The sequence below is a fragment of the Mustelus asterias genome, chromosome 4 (assembly GCF_964213995.1).
Source record: "Mustelus asterias chromosome 4, sMusAst1.hap1.1, whole genome shotgun sequence".
Classification (NCBI taxonomy): Eukaryota; Metazoa; Chordata; class Chondrichthyes; order Carcharhiniformes; family Triakidae; genus Mustelus; species Mustelus asterias.
Genome location: NC_135804.1, coordinates 57,776,646 through 57,793,276, shown reverse-complemented (window position 1 = coordinate 57,793,276; position 16,631 = coordinate 57,776,646). Strand labels below are relative to the sequence as shown.

The following is a 16,631-nucleotide window of genomic DNA, read 5'->3' as shown; positions in this document are numbered from 1 at the left end:
TATCTTTCTTGTCTATTATGTATAGCTGTACAATATTTATATATGACTGTGTGTGAATAGACTGCGTAAGTGCCATGTCCTTGCACGTGAGCTGCATTTATGAATGCTGCGGAAATATATATTTGCTGATCCCTTGATACCTGCACTGTGTGAACACTGTATTCTTCAGTAATCTCTGCAAGCATTTTCCTGAAACTGGTCCTGCACAGACACAGTTCCTTGTTAAGATATGTGACCAGGTTCCCAATTGGCAAGGTCGTAGTTCTTGATTTTTCTAATACATATAGCATTAATCAACACTTAAAGCAGATTCACTGTTTGTGAGAGCTTGCTGTGCACAACTTAACTGGCATGTTTCCTATTTTACAAAAGTGGCTACTTAATAGGCTGTAAAGCACTTTGAGACATCCTGAGGTTGTGAAAGACATTTTATAACTGCAAGTCTTCCTTAATTTTGGATGCAGCGGCACTGTGAGCCTAAGTTAGTGAATGCATCTTAACGTGACATCTCAAGCCCAGGTTTTAACTGCTACTGTTAATAGACAAAACACAAATCCAAAGAAGTATTACTTTTCTGATTCCTTTTCATCTTCGTCTGGAATTTCTACAGACAGGATTTGTTCCTTATCACCGTAGTGAGAGGGACTCATCCTGATCAGGACAGAGTAATCCGATGATTCTGAAAGAACCTCATCATCATCATCATCCTCCACTTTTTCTACTGGAACGGGTGACCGGCGATGGACAGGGGAGGAAGGAGGTGTTGGAATAGGCTAAGTACACAGTGGGAGAGAAAAAAAAAATCAATAATGTAAGATTTTAGTGCGCTTCAACTGACTTGGACATTTACACAGCATTTAGAATAAAATTAGATGACTATTTGAACATTCTTTCTTCATCCAAAGATTCCATTGTTCTGTTTCCTTGGTTGGGGAGGATACATAGGGAGAGCACAGTAAATAGGAAAGGATACCATCCAAAAGTACAAAGAAAGTTTTAAACAGTTGAACAGATTTTGAGAAAGGGTCACTTTTGTATATTGAGAAAGGAGGCACTACTGGAGCTGGTTCTTGGCAATGAAGTGGGCCAAGTTGATCAGGTGTCAGTAAGGGAACATTTCAGAGACACTAAACATTATATCTCAAGGTTTTAAGATAGCTATAGAAAAGGATAAGGAACAACTCAAAGAAAGAATAATTAACTGGGGAAAGTCAACTTCAATGGGGTAAGAATGGATCCGAGCCAGATAAATTGGAATCTTATATCTTTGATGGGCTACCTTTAGAGATCATTTGGGCACAGTCAAGGTATGTTCCCTCAAAAGGGCAAGGCTGGTCATCAAATCTACAGCTCACTGGATAATGAATGAGATAGAGATTTGAGATGAAGAAGAAAAAGTGTGCTTTGACAGTAAGATAGATAATACAACCATGAACAAGGCTGAATATAAAAGGTTCAGATGGGAAATTTAAAAAAAACAAATAAGAGAAGCAAAGAAAGTGTGTGTAAAGAGAGTAGCAGGGAATAAAAGGGAATCCATAAGCCTTCTATAAGCGTATAACTAGTAAAAGAGTGGTACAATTAGGATTGGGACCTGCAAGTCACAAAAATTTAGTTCTATACATGGAGGCGGGGTCATGACTGAGGTGTTACATGAATATTGTTTGCTTAACCAAGCAAGAACATGCTGCCCAGATTATGGTGAAAGAAGAGGTAATTCAGACACTTAGGTTTTGAAATTGTTAAGGAGTGGGTATTGGAAAGGCTGTCATTATCTAAAGTTGAAAAGGCACCAGGACCGGATGAGATGCAATCTAGGATACTGAGGGGAGTGAGAGTGGAAATTGTGGAAGCAATGACCATAATTTTCTAATTTGTCTTACTCTGTGGGGTGGTTCCAGAGGACTGGAGAATTGCAAATGTTACACTCTTGTTCAAGAAAGTGTGAAGTTAAGCACATCAACTACAGACCAATCAGTTTAACCTCAGTGGCGGGGAAGCTTCTAGAAACAATAATGTGGGACAAAATTAAAAGTCACTTGAGTGATTCTGGGTTAATTAAGGAAAACCAGCATGGATTTGTTATGGCAAAATTATGTTTAATTAACTTGCTGGATGTTTTTGATGAGGTAAGAGAGAGAGTTGATGAGGGCAGTGCTGTTGATGGAGTGTATGTAGGCTTCCAAAAGTATTTGATAAAGTGCCACACAGCAGACTTGAGAACAAGTTAATAACTCATGGAATAAAAGGGATGGTAGCAACATGGATATGTAATTGGCTGAGTGACCGGAAACAGTAGTGGTTAATGGGTGTTTTTCAGACTGGAAGAAGATTTGTAGTGAGTTTCCCAGAGATCAATGTTAGGACCCCTGCTCTTCCTGAAATATGTTAATGACCTAGACCTTGGCACAATTTCAAAATTTGTGGATGATATGAAACTTGGAAGCATTGTGCGCAGTGAGGAGGATAGTGTAGAAGTTCAAAAGGACATAGACAAGTTGATGGAATGGGCAGACAAGTGGCAAACAAATTTGATGCAGAAAAATGTGAAGTGATTTAGTTGGCAGGAAGAAGGCAGAGAGGCAATATAAAATAAAGGAAACAATTTTAAAGGGGGCGCAGGAGCAGAGCGACCCAGGTGCATTTGTGCATAAATCAAGGAGTAATAAAGCATACATCATCCTGGGTTTTATTAATAGGGGCATAGAATACAAAAACAAGGAAGATAAATTTATATAGAACACTAGTTCGGCCTCAACTGGAATATTGTGTCCAGTTCTTGGTGCCACCCTTTATGAAAGATGTGAAGGCATTAGAGAGAGTCCAGAAAAGATTCATGAAAATGATTTCAGGAATGAGAAATATCAGTTATGTAAGTAGTTTGGAGAGGTTGGACTGCATTCCTTGAAGAATAGGAGGTTGAAAGGAGATTTGTTATAAGTATACAAAATCCTGAGGGTCTGGAAGAGTAGATAGGGAAAAGCTTCCCACTGGTGGAAGGATCAAAAGCAAGGGCGCACAGATGGAAAGTGATTGACAAAAGAAGCAATGGTGACATCAGGAAAAACTTATTCACGGAGTGAATGTTTGGGATCTGGAGTGCACTGCCTGAAAGTGAGTTGCAATTGAGGCATTTAAGTGGAAATTTCTGAAAAAGAAGAATGTGCAGGGCTAAGGGTAGATGGCCAGGAACTACAATTAGGTAAATTGCCCCTTTGGAGAGCCAGTGCACTCATGATGGGCTGAATGGCTGCAACCATTCTGTGATTCTATGAGTTACCATGTAGTATGTCTTATTCTGTTGAGGGTTTAATTAAAAAGCCTAGGGCCAATTCCAGAATATATCACTAGCATTAGACCCTAGCATTTCATGAGGGAAAAGATCATTGGGGAAAAGATGGACTCAATGAGGGTAATTAATTATGAGGAAAGTGTAGGATTGGGGGCAGGGAAAGTGCTGGCCACTGGCAGCAGTTTGATAAAACTGAGTAGCCTGCCAGTTTGCTTCAAAAGGCAATTAACTGTCAACGACATTGGAGTGGGACTGGAGTCACATATAAGCCAGAATGGCTGTGGGCAGCAGCTTTGCTTCCCTAAAGGACATCAGTGAAATCGCCTTTAAACAAAAATATGAAAACCTCACGGTCACTTACACTGATACTATAATTTTATTTATAGAATTAAAAAATTGGATTCAAATTCTAAATTACCATGGTGGGATTTGAAATAATGTTCTCTGGATTACCCGTCCAGGAACACAGACATCCCACTACCTTGTCAGGCATTTTGCGATGTTCAGGATGGAGTCCCAGTGCCACAGTCCTCAGTGCACAGCGACCAGCAGTACTGGCTAAAGTAAAAAAACACCTTTTCTGTCTTTGTCTCCGAGGGTCTCCAATGCCAAATGCAATTTTTCACCTTGCAATCAAACGTAAAGGCAATGTAGCCCATGCATTTTGTCATTTCCTTAGAGACACTTGATACTAGGATTCCAACACCCAAGTAATAAAATTGCTCAATGACAAAAGAATAACAATAATTCGTAGTAATTTGACAGTATGACAGTCTCTGATTTATTAGGAGCCCATTTCAAGCTACTGCAGTACACGGCTGTCATTTCATCCCCTCTCCCAGTCAGTTTGTTTGACTTATTCCCATCATCCGAAAGCATAGCATTAGTTTTCACATGTAATTTGACAACACCTCACCACACCTCCCATTATTCCTCCACTGTTGTTAAATTATCAGACTGCTTGTCTGACACCCAGTCGTGGATGAGCAGAATCTTTGGTTTCAAGTCCAAACTCCATTCCCAGGTTACACACTCTTTCCATCTTGCTGACAACTCTGAGATCAAATCCTTGATGTCATACTTCACCCCAAAATGAGTTTGTGACCATATATCCATGTCATCACTAAGGCTGCCTATTTCAACCTAGAATCATAGAATCTCTACAGTGCAGAAGGAGGCCATTTGGTCCTTCGAGCCTGCACCGACAACAATCCCACCCAGACCCTACTCCCATAATCCCAAATATGTACTCTGCTAATCCCCCAACACAAAGGGCAATTTAGCATAGCCAATCAACCTAACCCTCTATAAGATCACCTGACTTTGCCCTGTCTCAGCTTATCTACTGCTGAAGCCCTCATTCATGTCTTTTTACACCTGGGCACAATTATTACAACATAATCTGGGATCCCAGATGCTATGTTACAAAATGTTGGATGTGATTCAAATTCTGCTGCCCATGTCCTTACTTGCACCAAGTCCCATTTACCAATCATCCCATACTTGCTGATTTACACTGGCTCCTGGTCAAGCATTGATTAAATTTTAAACTTGTCATTCTCCTTTTTCAATCTTTCTATGGTCTCACCATTCCCTACCATTGCAATCTCCTCCAGCCCACAAGCCTCTGAGCATCACCCATTTTAATTGTTCCACGTTTGCTCTCCGTAACTTCAGCTGCTTGTACCCTGAGCTCTGAAATCCTCTCCTTAAACCTCTCCACATCTCTAATACTCTTTCGTCTTTCAAGATTCTCCTTAAAATCTACGGGGGCTAATTTCCTCCCAAAAAAGTCAAAGTCCCCAACAAGCAGGAAAACGGAAGATTTTCCTGCCTGTTTTTTGGGCGTACTTAGTTGAAAGAATTTCCGGCACAGAGTGGAGGGCAGGATCTAATCCTGCTCGAGGGGCCGGCAGCATTGTGCTGAGTGGGTCACTGCACAGGTGCCGATCTGTCAGTCGAGAGATCGGTGCATGCGCACCGGCTCCCATCACCGGCCACACGATCACCGGCTTCTCCAACGCCACCCACCCCCGGGCCAGCCCCCCATGGCAGCCTGACCACCCCACCATAGCCAGCCCAATTCCCCCCTTCATGGCCAGCTCCGATCGCCCTCTTCCCTCCCTTCCCCACCAATCCCTAATGCAGAGTGTGCAGTGTCCCCCACCAACCCACCCCACCACCAATTAGCCCTGCTGGCAGTGTTGCCAGGCTTGCACTGGCCAAGGGGCACACTCCCCTGCCACCAGCCTCCCGGGGTGGCATTACTTGAGCAGCACAGTGGGCCGGCAAAATCGTGCCCTACATCTTTGAAAAATCATTTGGCCTTTTGCTTTAATATCACCTCATTTTCCTTTATAATGTCTACTGTGAAATGCCTTGGGATGTTTTATGCCTATTCCTGCTCCTTATTTGTATGTTTGAAAAGGTCCTAATATAAGTTGTTGCTATTGAACTCTAATCAAAATGATCTTCATTGTGATGTTTACCTGTAACACTGAAAAAACTGATTAAAGTTCTGCCTAATGCTGTTATTATACAGTAATAATATTTTAAAACACAAAGATTTGATTCATGAATCTTTTCTTATAATCCCACCTGCATTTTGGAAGATTCCATGAGTTTCTGTCTAAGAATTTGGAACGTTCCCTTGATTCCGAGTTTTTCCGTTAATGAGAGGGCCGCCATGAATAATTTGGGGGTCTCTGGTCTCGGTGGGATAATGTGCTGGAATCCTTTTGCACACGGCTTTGCATCTTTGTCGTCATCTTTGGTAAGCAGTTTCCTGTAAATATATTACATCAGTTACTGATTCAATCAGTACTGTTTACCAACAGTAGTCAGAAAAACAGCAAGTGCAGGATTAACCACAGTATAGGGCCAGTGCTTGGACATCATTCACCAGTAGTACGGCCGAGTACTTTTAAAAAATCCTTTCATGGGATGTGAGGGTTGTTGGCAAGGCCTGCATTTATTGCCTATTAATTACCCTTGAGATGGTGGCAGTGGGTCACTTTCTTGGACTGCTTTTGTCCTTGGTGGTGTCCAGGACAAAGCATGTTTAAAATATGTGGCCGCCCAGTTAAGAAAGAGATGAGGGGAATTTTTCTCTCTCAAAAGGGTAGTGGGTCTTTGGTACTGCCTTCGTCAAAAGGCAGTGGAAACAAAGTCTTTAAGGCAGAGGCTGATAGATTCTTGATAAAGAAGGGTTGAAAGGTTATCAGCAGTAGGCAGGAATGTGAAGTTGAGGTTGCAATCATGACCTCATTGAATGTCAGAGCAGGCCCGAGGGGCCCACTCATTTTCCTAATTCATATGTTCATATATGTCGAGCTTCCGGAGTGTTTTTTGGAGCTGCATTTATCCTGGCAAGTGGAGAGTATTTCATCATACTCCTGACTTGTGTCTTGTAGATGGTGGACAAGCCTTGGGGAGTCAGAAAGTGAATTACTCGCTGCAGGATGCCAAGCCTCTGCCCTGTTCTTATAGTTACAGAATTTATGTGGCTAGTCCAGTTCAGTTTCTGGTCAAAGGTAACCCCTTGAATATTAAGAGTGGATAATTCAGCAATGATAATGTCGTTGAATGTCAAGGGGTGATGGTTAGATTTGTTCTTGTTGGAGATAGTCATTGCCTGGCACTTGTGTGGTACAAATGTTACTTGCCATTTGACAGCCTAAGCCTGGATATTGTCCAGGTCTTGCTGCATTTGGACATGGACTGCTTTAATATTTCAGGGGTTGTGAATGGTGCTAACATTGCACAATCAGCGAACATCCTCTCATCTGACCCTATGATGGAAGGAAGGTCATTGATGAAGTAGCTAAAGATGGTTTGGCCTAGGACACTATGGCAAGGAACTCTTGTAGTGGTGATGTCCTCATTATAGCCTTGATAAAACATAGACAAAAGAGCTTGAACTCGAGGGGATGCGAGAGGTTTTGAAAAAATATGTTGGTTGCTGAACTTCTATTGACACCAATATTCTTGCTGTAAATGATGGGAATTGTGACAGCAAAAGATTTTGGGAAATGAAAAATGCAGCTGAAATGTACTCCAACTCCCCTTGACATTCAATAGCATTGTAATTGCTGAATTCCCCATTATCAATATCCTGTGGGTTACCATTGAGCAGAAATGAAACTGAATCAGCCTTATAAATAATGGGGGCGGCGATTCTCCCAGCCCACTTCACGGCTCTAGCAGTTCAGCGGGCCGGGAAACGCAAGCAGAGGCCGTTTAGCGGGCTCCCGGCTGGCCGCCACAGCTGGTTGACCTTCAATAAGCACAACCATCTTTCTTGGTGCCAGCTATGACTCCAATCAACTTGCTGCAGCATTCCCAGCCTCTGACCTGATCATGTAGCCTCAGTTGGTATATGCTGGTCCAGTTCAGTTTCTGGTCAACGTTAGCTTCCAGGATGTTGATGGGTTGGGGATTCAGCAGTGTGCAATGCCACTGAATATCAAGGGGAGATGGTTAGATTGTCTCTTGTTTGAGATGGTCATTGCCTGGCACTTGTGGGTACAAATTTTCACTTTACTAGTCAAAGCCTGAATGATGTCCAGGTCTTGTTGCTTGCAAGGTCGAACTGCTTCAGTATCTGAGCTGTAACGAATAGTGCTGATCACTCTGCAGTCATCAGTAAAGATTCCACTTCTGATCTTATTTTGGGAGAATGGCCATTGATGAAGCATCAGAAGATGGTTGGGCCGTCAATACTACCCTGAGGAACCTTTGTAGTAACGTCCTGGAACTGGGCTGATTGTTCTCCAACAACCATAACCATTTTCCTTTGTGCTAGATATGATTCCAAACATTGGAGAGCTTTCCCTCAATTTCCATTGGCTCCAATTTTGCTAGCATTCCTTGATTCGACACTCAGCCAAATGCTACCTTGACGTCAAAGACCAGCCTTGGATCTGATCTTGTAGCCACATTTGCCGGGATTCACCCCAAAAAATTCGAAGTGCTGAATTTGCATAGAAACTGGAATAAATCCTGCTGGTTTTTTTCAGAAGGCTTTCCAAAATGAATCTCCCACTGTGCATCACAGTGTGCCCTAGCATGAATCACAATAAAGTTCTGTGGGCAGGTCCTATTCCCACTAGAGAAGCTGGCACCATAGCACTGAGCAGGCCACTGTGCATGTGCCGATCTGTCAGAGCTGAGATCAGCGCATAAACAGTAGCCCTGCACTACTGGCCTCTTGATTCTGGCCAGTTTGATCGCTGGTCTGCTCAACAACACTGCATCGCTGCCCTTTAATCCCCCCAACCCTTGATTGCTGGCTTCCAGGACCTCTCCATGCCAGCACTGAATCCCTCAACCCCAACCCCTGGCCTGCCTCGATCTCCCCATCTCCCCCCAGCAGTCCCAATCTCCTGATCCACCCCCTCCACCGGCAGCCCTGACCTCCCTTCCACCCCCCCCCTCCCCGTGCAGCCCTGATGCTCCCCCCCACAGCTCCAACCACCCCACCCCAGCAGGATGACCCACCCACCCTGATGGCCAGCCCCAATTGCTGTCCATCCTTCCTCTGTCATTGATCCCAAGTGCAGAGTGGCAGCATGACTCCCCACCCCACCGATCTCCCCCCAGTAGGCCATGCCCCTTCTGGCCCCACCCACTTGGCACAGCCCAAAAAACCACGTCATCAGTGAGAATGGTGATTTAAAAACCTCTACCTACCAATAGTGCAAATTAAAAGTGCAAAGAACATCTTAAACTATGTACAGTAGCTCGAATGTTGTTATTCAGTCCAGTGTACAGTGCCAAGGTGTGCCCTGGGCATTGCTACTTTGCCCATTGGGCAGGGCCAGGCTGGCACTGCCAGGCCAACCTTTTCCCCCGACCCTCCATGACCTCCCTTTACTCCAGCAGGATTGGGCCGCCAGCTCCCCATTAGTGGGGAGCTGTTGTAAACCCCACTGGTGGGGAGCTGTTGTAAACCCCACTGGTGGGGAGGGAGAGGCTAATGGGCCCGGAGACTTCAGTCGCGGGCCCGCTAATAAGAGGATTTAATATTCAAATCAGCTCCGCACCAATTTCCAGCTGTGGCGGCCAGCCGGGAGCCCGCTAAACGGCCTCTGCTTATGTTTCCCGGCCCGCTGCACTGCTAGAGCCGTGAAGTGGGCTGGGAGAATCGCTGCCCCCATTATTTATAAGGCTGATTCAATTTCATTTCTGCTCAATGGTAACCCACAGGATATTGATAATGGGGAATTCAGCAATTGCAATGCTGTTGAATGTCAAGGGGAGTTGGAGTACATTTCAGCTGCATTTTTCATTTCCCAAAATCTTTTGCTGTCACAATTCCCATCATTTACGGCAAGAATATTGGTGTCAATAGAAGTTCAGCGACCAACATATTTTTTCAAAACCTCTCACATCCCCTCGAGTTCAAGCTCTTGTGTCAATGTTTTATCAAGGCTATAATGAGGTCAGGAACTGAGTGGCCGTGGCAGAATCCAAACTGCACTTAGTGCTGCTTGATAATATTGTTGATGACACCTTCCATCACTTTGTTGATGATCAAGAGTAGATTGATGGGACGGTAATTGGCTGGGTTGGATTTATTCTGCTTTTTGTGGACACATCTGGGCAATTTTCTATAATGTTGAGTAGATGCCAGCATTATAGCTATACTGGAATAGCTCAGTTAAGGATGTGGCTCGTTCTGGAGCACAATCTTAAGCTCTCTTTTCGGAATTTTGTCAAGGCCCATAGCCTTTGAAGCATCCAGTGCCTTCAGCTCTTACTTGATATCACATCGAGAGAATTGAATTGGCTCAAGATTGATGTCTGTGATGCTGGACACTTCTGGAGACCCAGATGGATCATCCACTTAAAACTTCTGGAAGAAAATGATTACAATTTAGCCTTGTTCTTTGCACTGATTTGCTGGGCTCCCCCATCATTGAGGATGATAAGTTGTTTAATTGTCTACCACCATTCACAATTGAATGTGGCAGGACTGCAGAGTTTAGATTTGATCTATTGGTTGCAGGATCGCTTAGCCAAATCTATTGCATGCTACGGTCACTCTTTGGCATGCAAGTAGTCCTGAGCTTTACCTTCACTAAATTGCCACCTCATTTTCAGTTACGCCCAGCCCTGTTCCTGGTATGCTCGCCTGCTTTCCTCTTTGAACTAGGATTGATGGTATTGGTAGAGTGGGGGATATATTGGGCCATGAGGTTACAGATTGTGGTTGAATACAATTTTGCTGCTGCTGATGGCTCATTGTGCCTCTAGGATGCTCACTTTTGAGCTGCTAGACTTCAATGTGAAGACAGGACTTTGTCTCCACAAGGACTGTGGGGTTGTCACTCTTGGCAATTTTTTCATGGACAGATGCATCACTGAAAGAAAAGGGCCAGTGACTGTTATTATGATTTGGTGATACGGACAGCATTCACCAATAGCACCACCCAATATAAGGGCAGTGTTTAAACCAGCATTCACTTGCACTTTCATCCAATGGCAGTATTAGGGAAATTTTTCCTATTGTCGTGCTATTTTATAGTCCAGTGGGTGGGGATTGAACATTTGATGAAGACCTGCCAAACAGGTCTCCTTTCATTTCTTTCCCTATAGCAATCTTCCAATATCATTTGTTGGAAACAGGACATTGGGAGTCAAAAAGGGGCAAGCGTAACCAAACAACGTGTTAAAGGCAGATTGTCATCTGTCACAAATTGCATTGTCACCACTATGGCAATACTGGCTGTTAGCAATATCTGCAGGAAGGGTTTCTACATATTAATAATGCTCTACCCTTGCAATTTGTTCAATGAACGCAGTGTAATTGATGTATTCAATCATCAACAGGATGTGATGGGAATTCCAAAGCCAGAGATACTACCTTTTGCTGGGGTGGGTGTTAGGGCGGGGTGGGGGTGTGGGGAGAGTAGGGATTGGGATGAAGTGTGGACTGGTGAGAGAGATCTTCTAACCCACCGCTATTATCCAAATTGTGCAGTAGCTTCCACTTTCTCTCCTTGATGGAGCCTCACCACAAGAGGGATTATTATTAGGAGCCCAGCAGGAGTGTTCAAATTATACTGACACTTGAAAATTTGCTGGCGGCAGGCTGTTGGAATTCCTTTTTCACATTTACCGTGACAAAGCTTCCAGAAAGGAAAGTCTAGGCTATTGCAGTCAGACCACAGCCCACAAGCAATATCCCCAGCAAACTTTATTTTCTGTACTTTGTTAACATATGTAACAGCTAGCACCACAGGGTTTGGATTCGAAACCTTGTACCTGGATAACCATCCAATTCCCTATTTTGTTTTAAGAACAATTCATACAGAAACAGTAATTTTTTTCCCCTTAATAAAACTAGGAATTATTAAAACCATCACACTGACTTAGCTTTCTTTCGTAGCAGTTTCTGAGAGTCTGGATAGTGGATTAGAATGTCACTCAGGTCTTTCTTGTCGAGAATGAAGAGGTTCGCAAATCCATGGGCAGCGACGTTTGCAGTCCGTCGATTCCCACCTCCCACTGACAGCAAACTGTTAAATTAATACAGATGAGAAGAGCAGCACAAGTGAGATTGGAGAGCTCAGCTGAAAGGATATTCCCTGTTGAAGTAAATAACAGTGTCTGGAATTTCCGCAGGAGATTCTCCTGATAAACTGCCATAATATCCGGGGCAGAATAGTTCTAGCAAATTACGCCACTGTCTCTGGGGAGACGTATAGATTTTCATGGAGGTTACAATAGGAAAATCCCCATGGAAATTCTCTTTTCCTTCCAATAAATATTTGATACATCATCAGTACGATGAAACTAAGATGAAATGAGAAGTGCACTGAAAGGAATATTATTGGGGGGGGGGGGGGGGGGGGAGGATATCACTGATGTCGTCAGATGACGGTGGGAATCCCAATATTCCACTGAATGGGGGATTGGCCAAAAATCGGGATTCCCGCCAGGCATGAGGGCTGGATTAACCCAACCCAGAATGGGCAGCTGTCCGATTATTATGCAAACCTACTTCTTTGCAGACTTATTTCCTTTGAAGAAACCCCGGCTGTTAATCAGACTTAGAATTTTTGTAAACATTGTGGTTAGGAACATGGGGGTACTTGAGATGCATTCAAGTGTGAAGGGAAAGGTAGATAAACATAGCTGACTGGAGGTGGCTGAGTAGAAATCCATTGAGATGTCAATCAAAGACTATTTCAAAGCATTACACTATGAAATTGAAAGAGATCAAACATTTTCAATAGAATAGAGAGGGTTTCAAAGGTTTCAACTTTCTAAGAAGGCTCAAAGACATCAAATAAAACCTGTGTGAATACATTGGGGCTGAGTGAGCAGCTGTGGAAAAGGAACCCCACTCCCCCCCTCAGTAAAATTGACATCTCCTCTCTGCCAGAGGACTTCAAAAGGGGTCTGCTCACATCTGCAGCTTATGACAGAGAGAAAGGAAAGTCCATGCTGCAGAATAGAATGTTGCTGTGATTTAAAAGCCTGATGTGGAGATGCCGGCGTTGGACTGGGGTAAGCACAGTAAGAAGTCTCACAACACCAGGTTAAAGTCCAACAGGTTTATTTGGTAGCAAATACCATAAGCTTTCGGAGCTTGCTGCTCCTTCGTCAGATGGAGTGGTCTCTGTTCTCCAACAGTGCACAGACACAGAAATCAAGTTACAGAATACTAATTAGAATGCAAATCTCTACAGCCAGCCAGGTCTTAAAAGGTACAGATAATGTGGTTGGAGGGAACATTAAACACAGGTTAAAGAGATGTGTAGTGTCTCCAGACAGAACAGCTAGTGAGATTCTGCAAGTCCAGGGGGCAAGCTGTGGGGGTTACTGATAATGTGACATAAATCCAACATCCCGGTTTAGGCCATCCTCATGTGTGCGGAACTTGGCTATCAGTTTCTGCTCAGCGACTCTGCGCTGTCGTGTGTCGTGAAGGCCGCCTTGGAGAACGCTTACCTGAAGATCCAAGGCTGAATGCCCGTGACTGCTGAAGTGCTCCCATACAGGAAGAGAACAGTCTTGCCTGGTGATTGTCGAGCGGTGTTCATTCATCCGTTGTCGTAGCGTCTGCATGGTTTCCCCAATGTACCATGCCTCGGGACATCCTTTCCTGCAGCGTATCAGGTAGACAACGTTGGCCGAGTTGCAAGAGTATGTACCGTGTACCTGGTAGATGGTGTTCTCACGTGAGATGATGGCATCCGTGTCGATGATCCGGCACGTCTTGCAGAGGTTGCTGTGGCAGGGTTGTGTGGTGTCATGGTCACTGTTCTCCTGAAGGCTGGGTAGTTTGCTGCGGACAATGGTCTGTTTGAGGTTGCGTGGTTGTTTGAAGGCAAGAAGTGGGGGTGTGGGGATGGCCTTGGCGAGATGTTCGTCTTCATCAATGACATGTTGAAGGCTCCGGAGGAGATGCCGTAGCTTCTCCGCTCCGGGGAAGTACTGGACGACAAAGGGTACTCTGTCCACCGTGTCCCGTGTTTGTCTTCTGAGGAGGTCGGTGCGGTTTTTCGCTGTGGCGCGTCGGAACTGTTGATCGATGAGTCGAGCGCCATATCCTGTTCTTATGAGGGCATCTTTCAGCGTCTGGAGGTGTCTGTTGCGATCCTCTTCATCCGAGCAGATCCTATGTATTCGGAGGGCTTGTCCGTAGGGGATGGCTTCTTTTACGTGTTTAGGGTGGAAGCTGGAGAAGTGGAGCATCATGAGGTTATCCATGGGCTTGCGGTATAGTGAGGTGCTGACGAGACCGTCCTTAATGGAGATGCGTGTGTCCAAGAATGCAACCGATTCCGGAGAGTAGTCCATGGTGAGTCTGATGGTGGGATGGAACTTGTTGATGTCATCATATAGTTGTTTCAGTGATTGCTCACCATGACTCCAAAGGAAGAAAATGTCATCGGTGTATCTAGTGTATAGCATCGGTTGAAGGTCCTGTGCGGTGAAGAAGTCTTGTTCGAACCTGTGCATGAAGATGTTGGCATATTGAGGTGCGAATTTTGTCCCCATGGCTGTTCCGTGTGTCTGGATGAAGAACTGGTTGTTGAAGGTGAAGATATTGTGGTCCAGGATGAAGCGGATGAGTTGTAAAATTGCATCTGGAAACTGGCAGTTGACGGCATTGAGTACTGAGGCCGTTGCAGCAATGCCATCATCGTGGGGGATGCTGGTGTAGAGTGCCGAGACATCCATTGTGACGAGGAGTGCTCCTGGTTCAACTGCTCCATGTGTGTTGAGTTTCTGTAGGAAGTCCGTAGTGTCGCGACAAAAGCTGGGGGTTCTTTGTACAATGGGTTTCAAGATGCCCTCGACATAGCCGGAGAGGTTCTCGCACAGGGTTCCATTTCCTGAAACGATGGGACGGCCGGGTGTGTTCGCCTTGTGTAAAGCCTGCCAGCTGTCCAAGGGGCATGGAAATTAAAGTGACCAGGCCACTTTAAATTTTCACAGCTGTCAGGGAAGATGTTGATCACAAAGCTGCCTGAAGTCTTCAGATCTGCCAGGACTAGAAAAGGCAGTCCACCCATGAGAACCTCATCCTGAGGCAGAGTGGTGAAGGCTGCCCCTTGTCCCCAGCCCAAGCCCACCCAATCCCTGGGACACTTGAGGGATCCTCTTTTTGCAGCCTGGCAGTGGCAGAGAGACAAATGGCCATAGAATATATACTTCCTTGACTGACCCTCGCTGGGGCCCAAGGTGCCAGGCCAGGGTGCCAGTGACAGGATGACAGGGAGCAATGCAACATGGACACTGCCAAGATGCATAGCTTATAGGTGGCCTGAGGGGGGAAAGCGCTGAGTGGGGATCTGAAAAGGGATCGGGTCCAAGGGCTGACGGGTTGGGTCACCCTCTTGCCTCGTGGTGTGAGGAGGGCGGGATGACATATTATTGGAGTGGTGGGTTGAGGGAGGATGCCCCTCTTTGCTGAGGGGTTGATGGTTGTCTCCTGGACTCTCGGAGTCCAGCATGCCTGATCCATGCTAGTCATTATTAGCACCAAAGACTGCCCAGTGCACTTCCCACTGGAGAGATGGGGAATGGCGGGGTAGGTGCATGGGCCATCAAGCCCACTAATTGTATTACAATTAGCGGGTTTGCATAATAATTGGGTTGCCGTCTGTTTTGGACGAGAACCTGATCGGGACTGGCAGGGCTATTCAGGTGAATCCAGATTGCCCTCATGCCTGGTGAGAATTCTAATTTTTAGCCAATGCTGCAGTCAGTGGGGCATTGGGATTCCCATCAGCTGTCGGATGAGGTCAGTGAATCCCCCCCTACATTTGATTCCCTCATCCAAAATGTTGATATATAGGGGGTGATTTTCCTACAAAGAAACTAAATGCCCAATGGGCAGGAAAACGGGAGATTTTGCCATATGTTTTTTGGATGTACTTAGTGGGATAAATTTCCAGCACCCTGTGCTTTACAGAGTGCACCGGGGGATTCACACCAGTATTCCCACCTTCCACTGAAAAGGACCTATTCAATCCTACTGTTTCCAGTCTGCTAACCAATTCTCAATCCATTCCAATATAACGCTCCCAATCCCATACATTTTAACTTTGCACACTAACCTCTTTATAAAAAGCTTTCTGAAATTCCAAATATGCCACATTCACTGGTCTCTCTGATCTATTCTACTAGTTACATCCTCAAATACTCCAGTAGATTTTTCAAACATGATTTCCCTTTCATAAGTCCAGGTTAATTCTTCTAATCTTGTTGATATTTTCAAAGTGTCATAGTGTCACATCCTTTATAATAGACTCTAACATTTTCCCTGCTACTGATGTTAGGTTACCCAGTCTGTAATTTTGTTTTCTCACTTCCTCCTTTTTTAAATAGTGGGTTAGCAATTGCCACCCTCCAATCTGCTGGTACTGTTCCAGAATATACAGAATTTTGGAAGATGACAACCAATTCACTCTCTATTTCCATGGCCACCTCCTTTAGTACCCTGGTATATAGTAACCAGCCAACTCTTGATGTCTAAGGCACAAATAGTGAATACTTGAGATTAGAATGACGCCTGACTTGTCGCATCCCGAAAAAAAACTTTGTTAAATGCTTTCTCTTCAAAGTCACTAGTAACTCAATTTAACCACATTTTTACATGGATTTTTATAATAAGCTTGACTGAAAAGAAACTTTGATTCTAAACTGGAGCAGTCTGAGAAAAATAATTAACAGAACCTTACCTGATCTCACCAAACACTGAGCCTGCTCGTAGAGTCACAAATACAGTCTTTCCATCAGGACCACCAACAACCTGGACCTCTCCAGCTTTAATGATGTACATTTCTCTCCCAATCTCTCCCTAAAACAATAAGAGATT

At 44.6% G+C, this 16,631-nt stretch overlaps 1 protein-coding gene across 1 annotated transcript in view; it reads right to left on the bottom strand.

The window, feature by feature from the left end:
* Window positions 1-566: 566 nt before the first annotated feature.
* The window catches only part of LOC144493111 (cyclic nucleotide-gated channel beta-1-like), an 80,424-nt gene continuing 64,359 nt past the window's right edge, over window positions 567-16,631 (bottom strand). The window contains exons 15-18 of the mRNA XM_078212013.1: window positions 16,495-16,613; window positions 11,668-11,814; window positions 5,891-6,077; window positions 567-773 (exon numbers count right to left, since the gene is read on the bottom strand). Coding sequence (XP_078068139.1) covers window positions 567-773; window positions 5,891-6,077; window positions 11,668-11,814; window positions 16,495-16,613 — 660 coding nt within the window. The remainder of the gene's footprint in view (window positions 774-5,890; window positions 6,078-11,667; window positions 11,815-16,494; window positions 16,614-16,631) is intronic.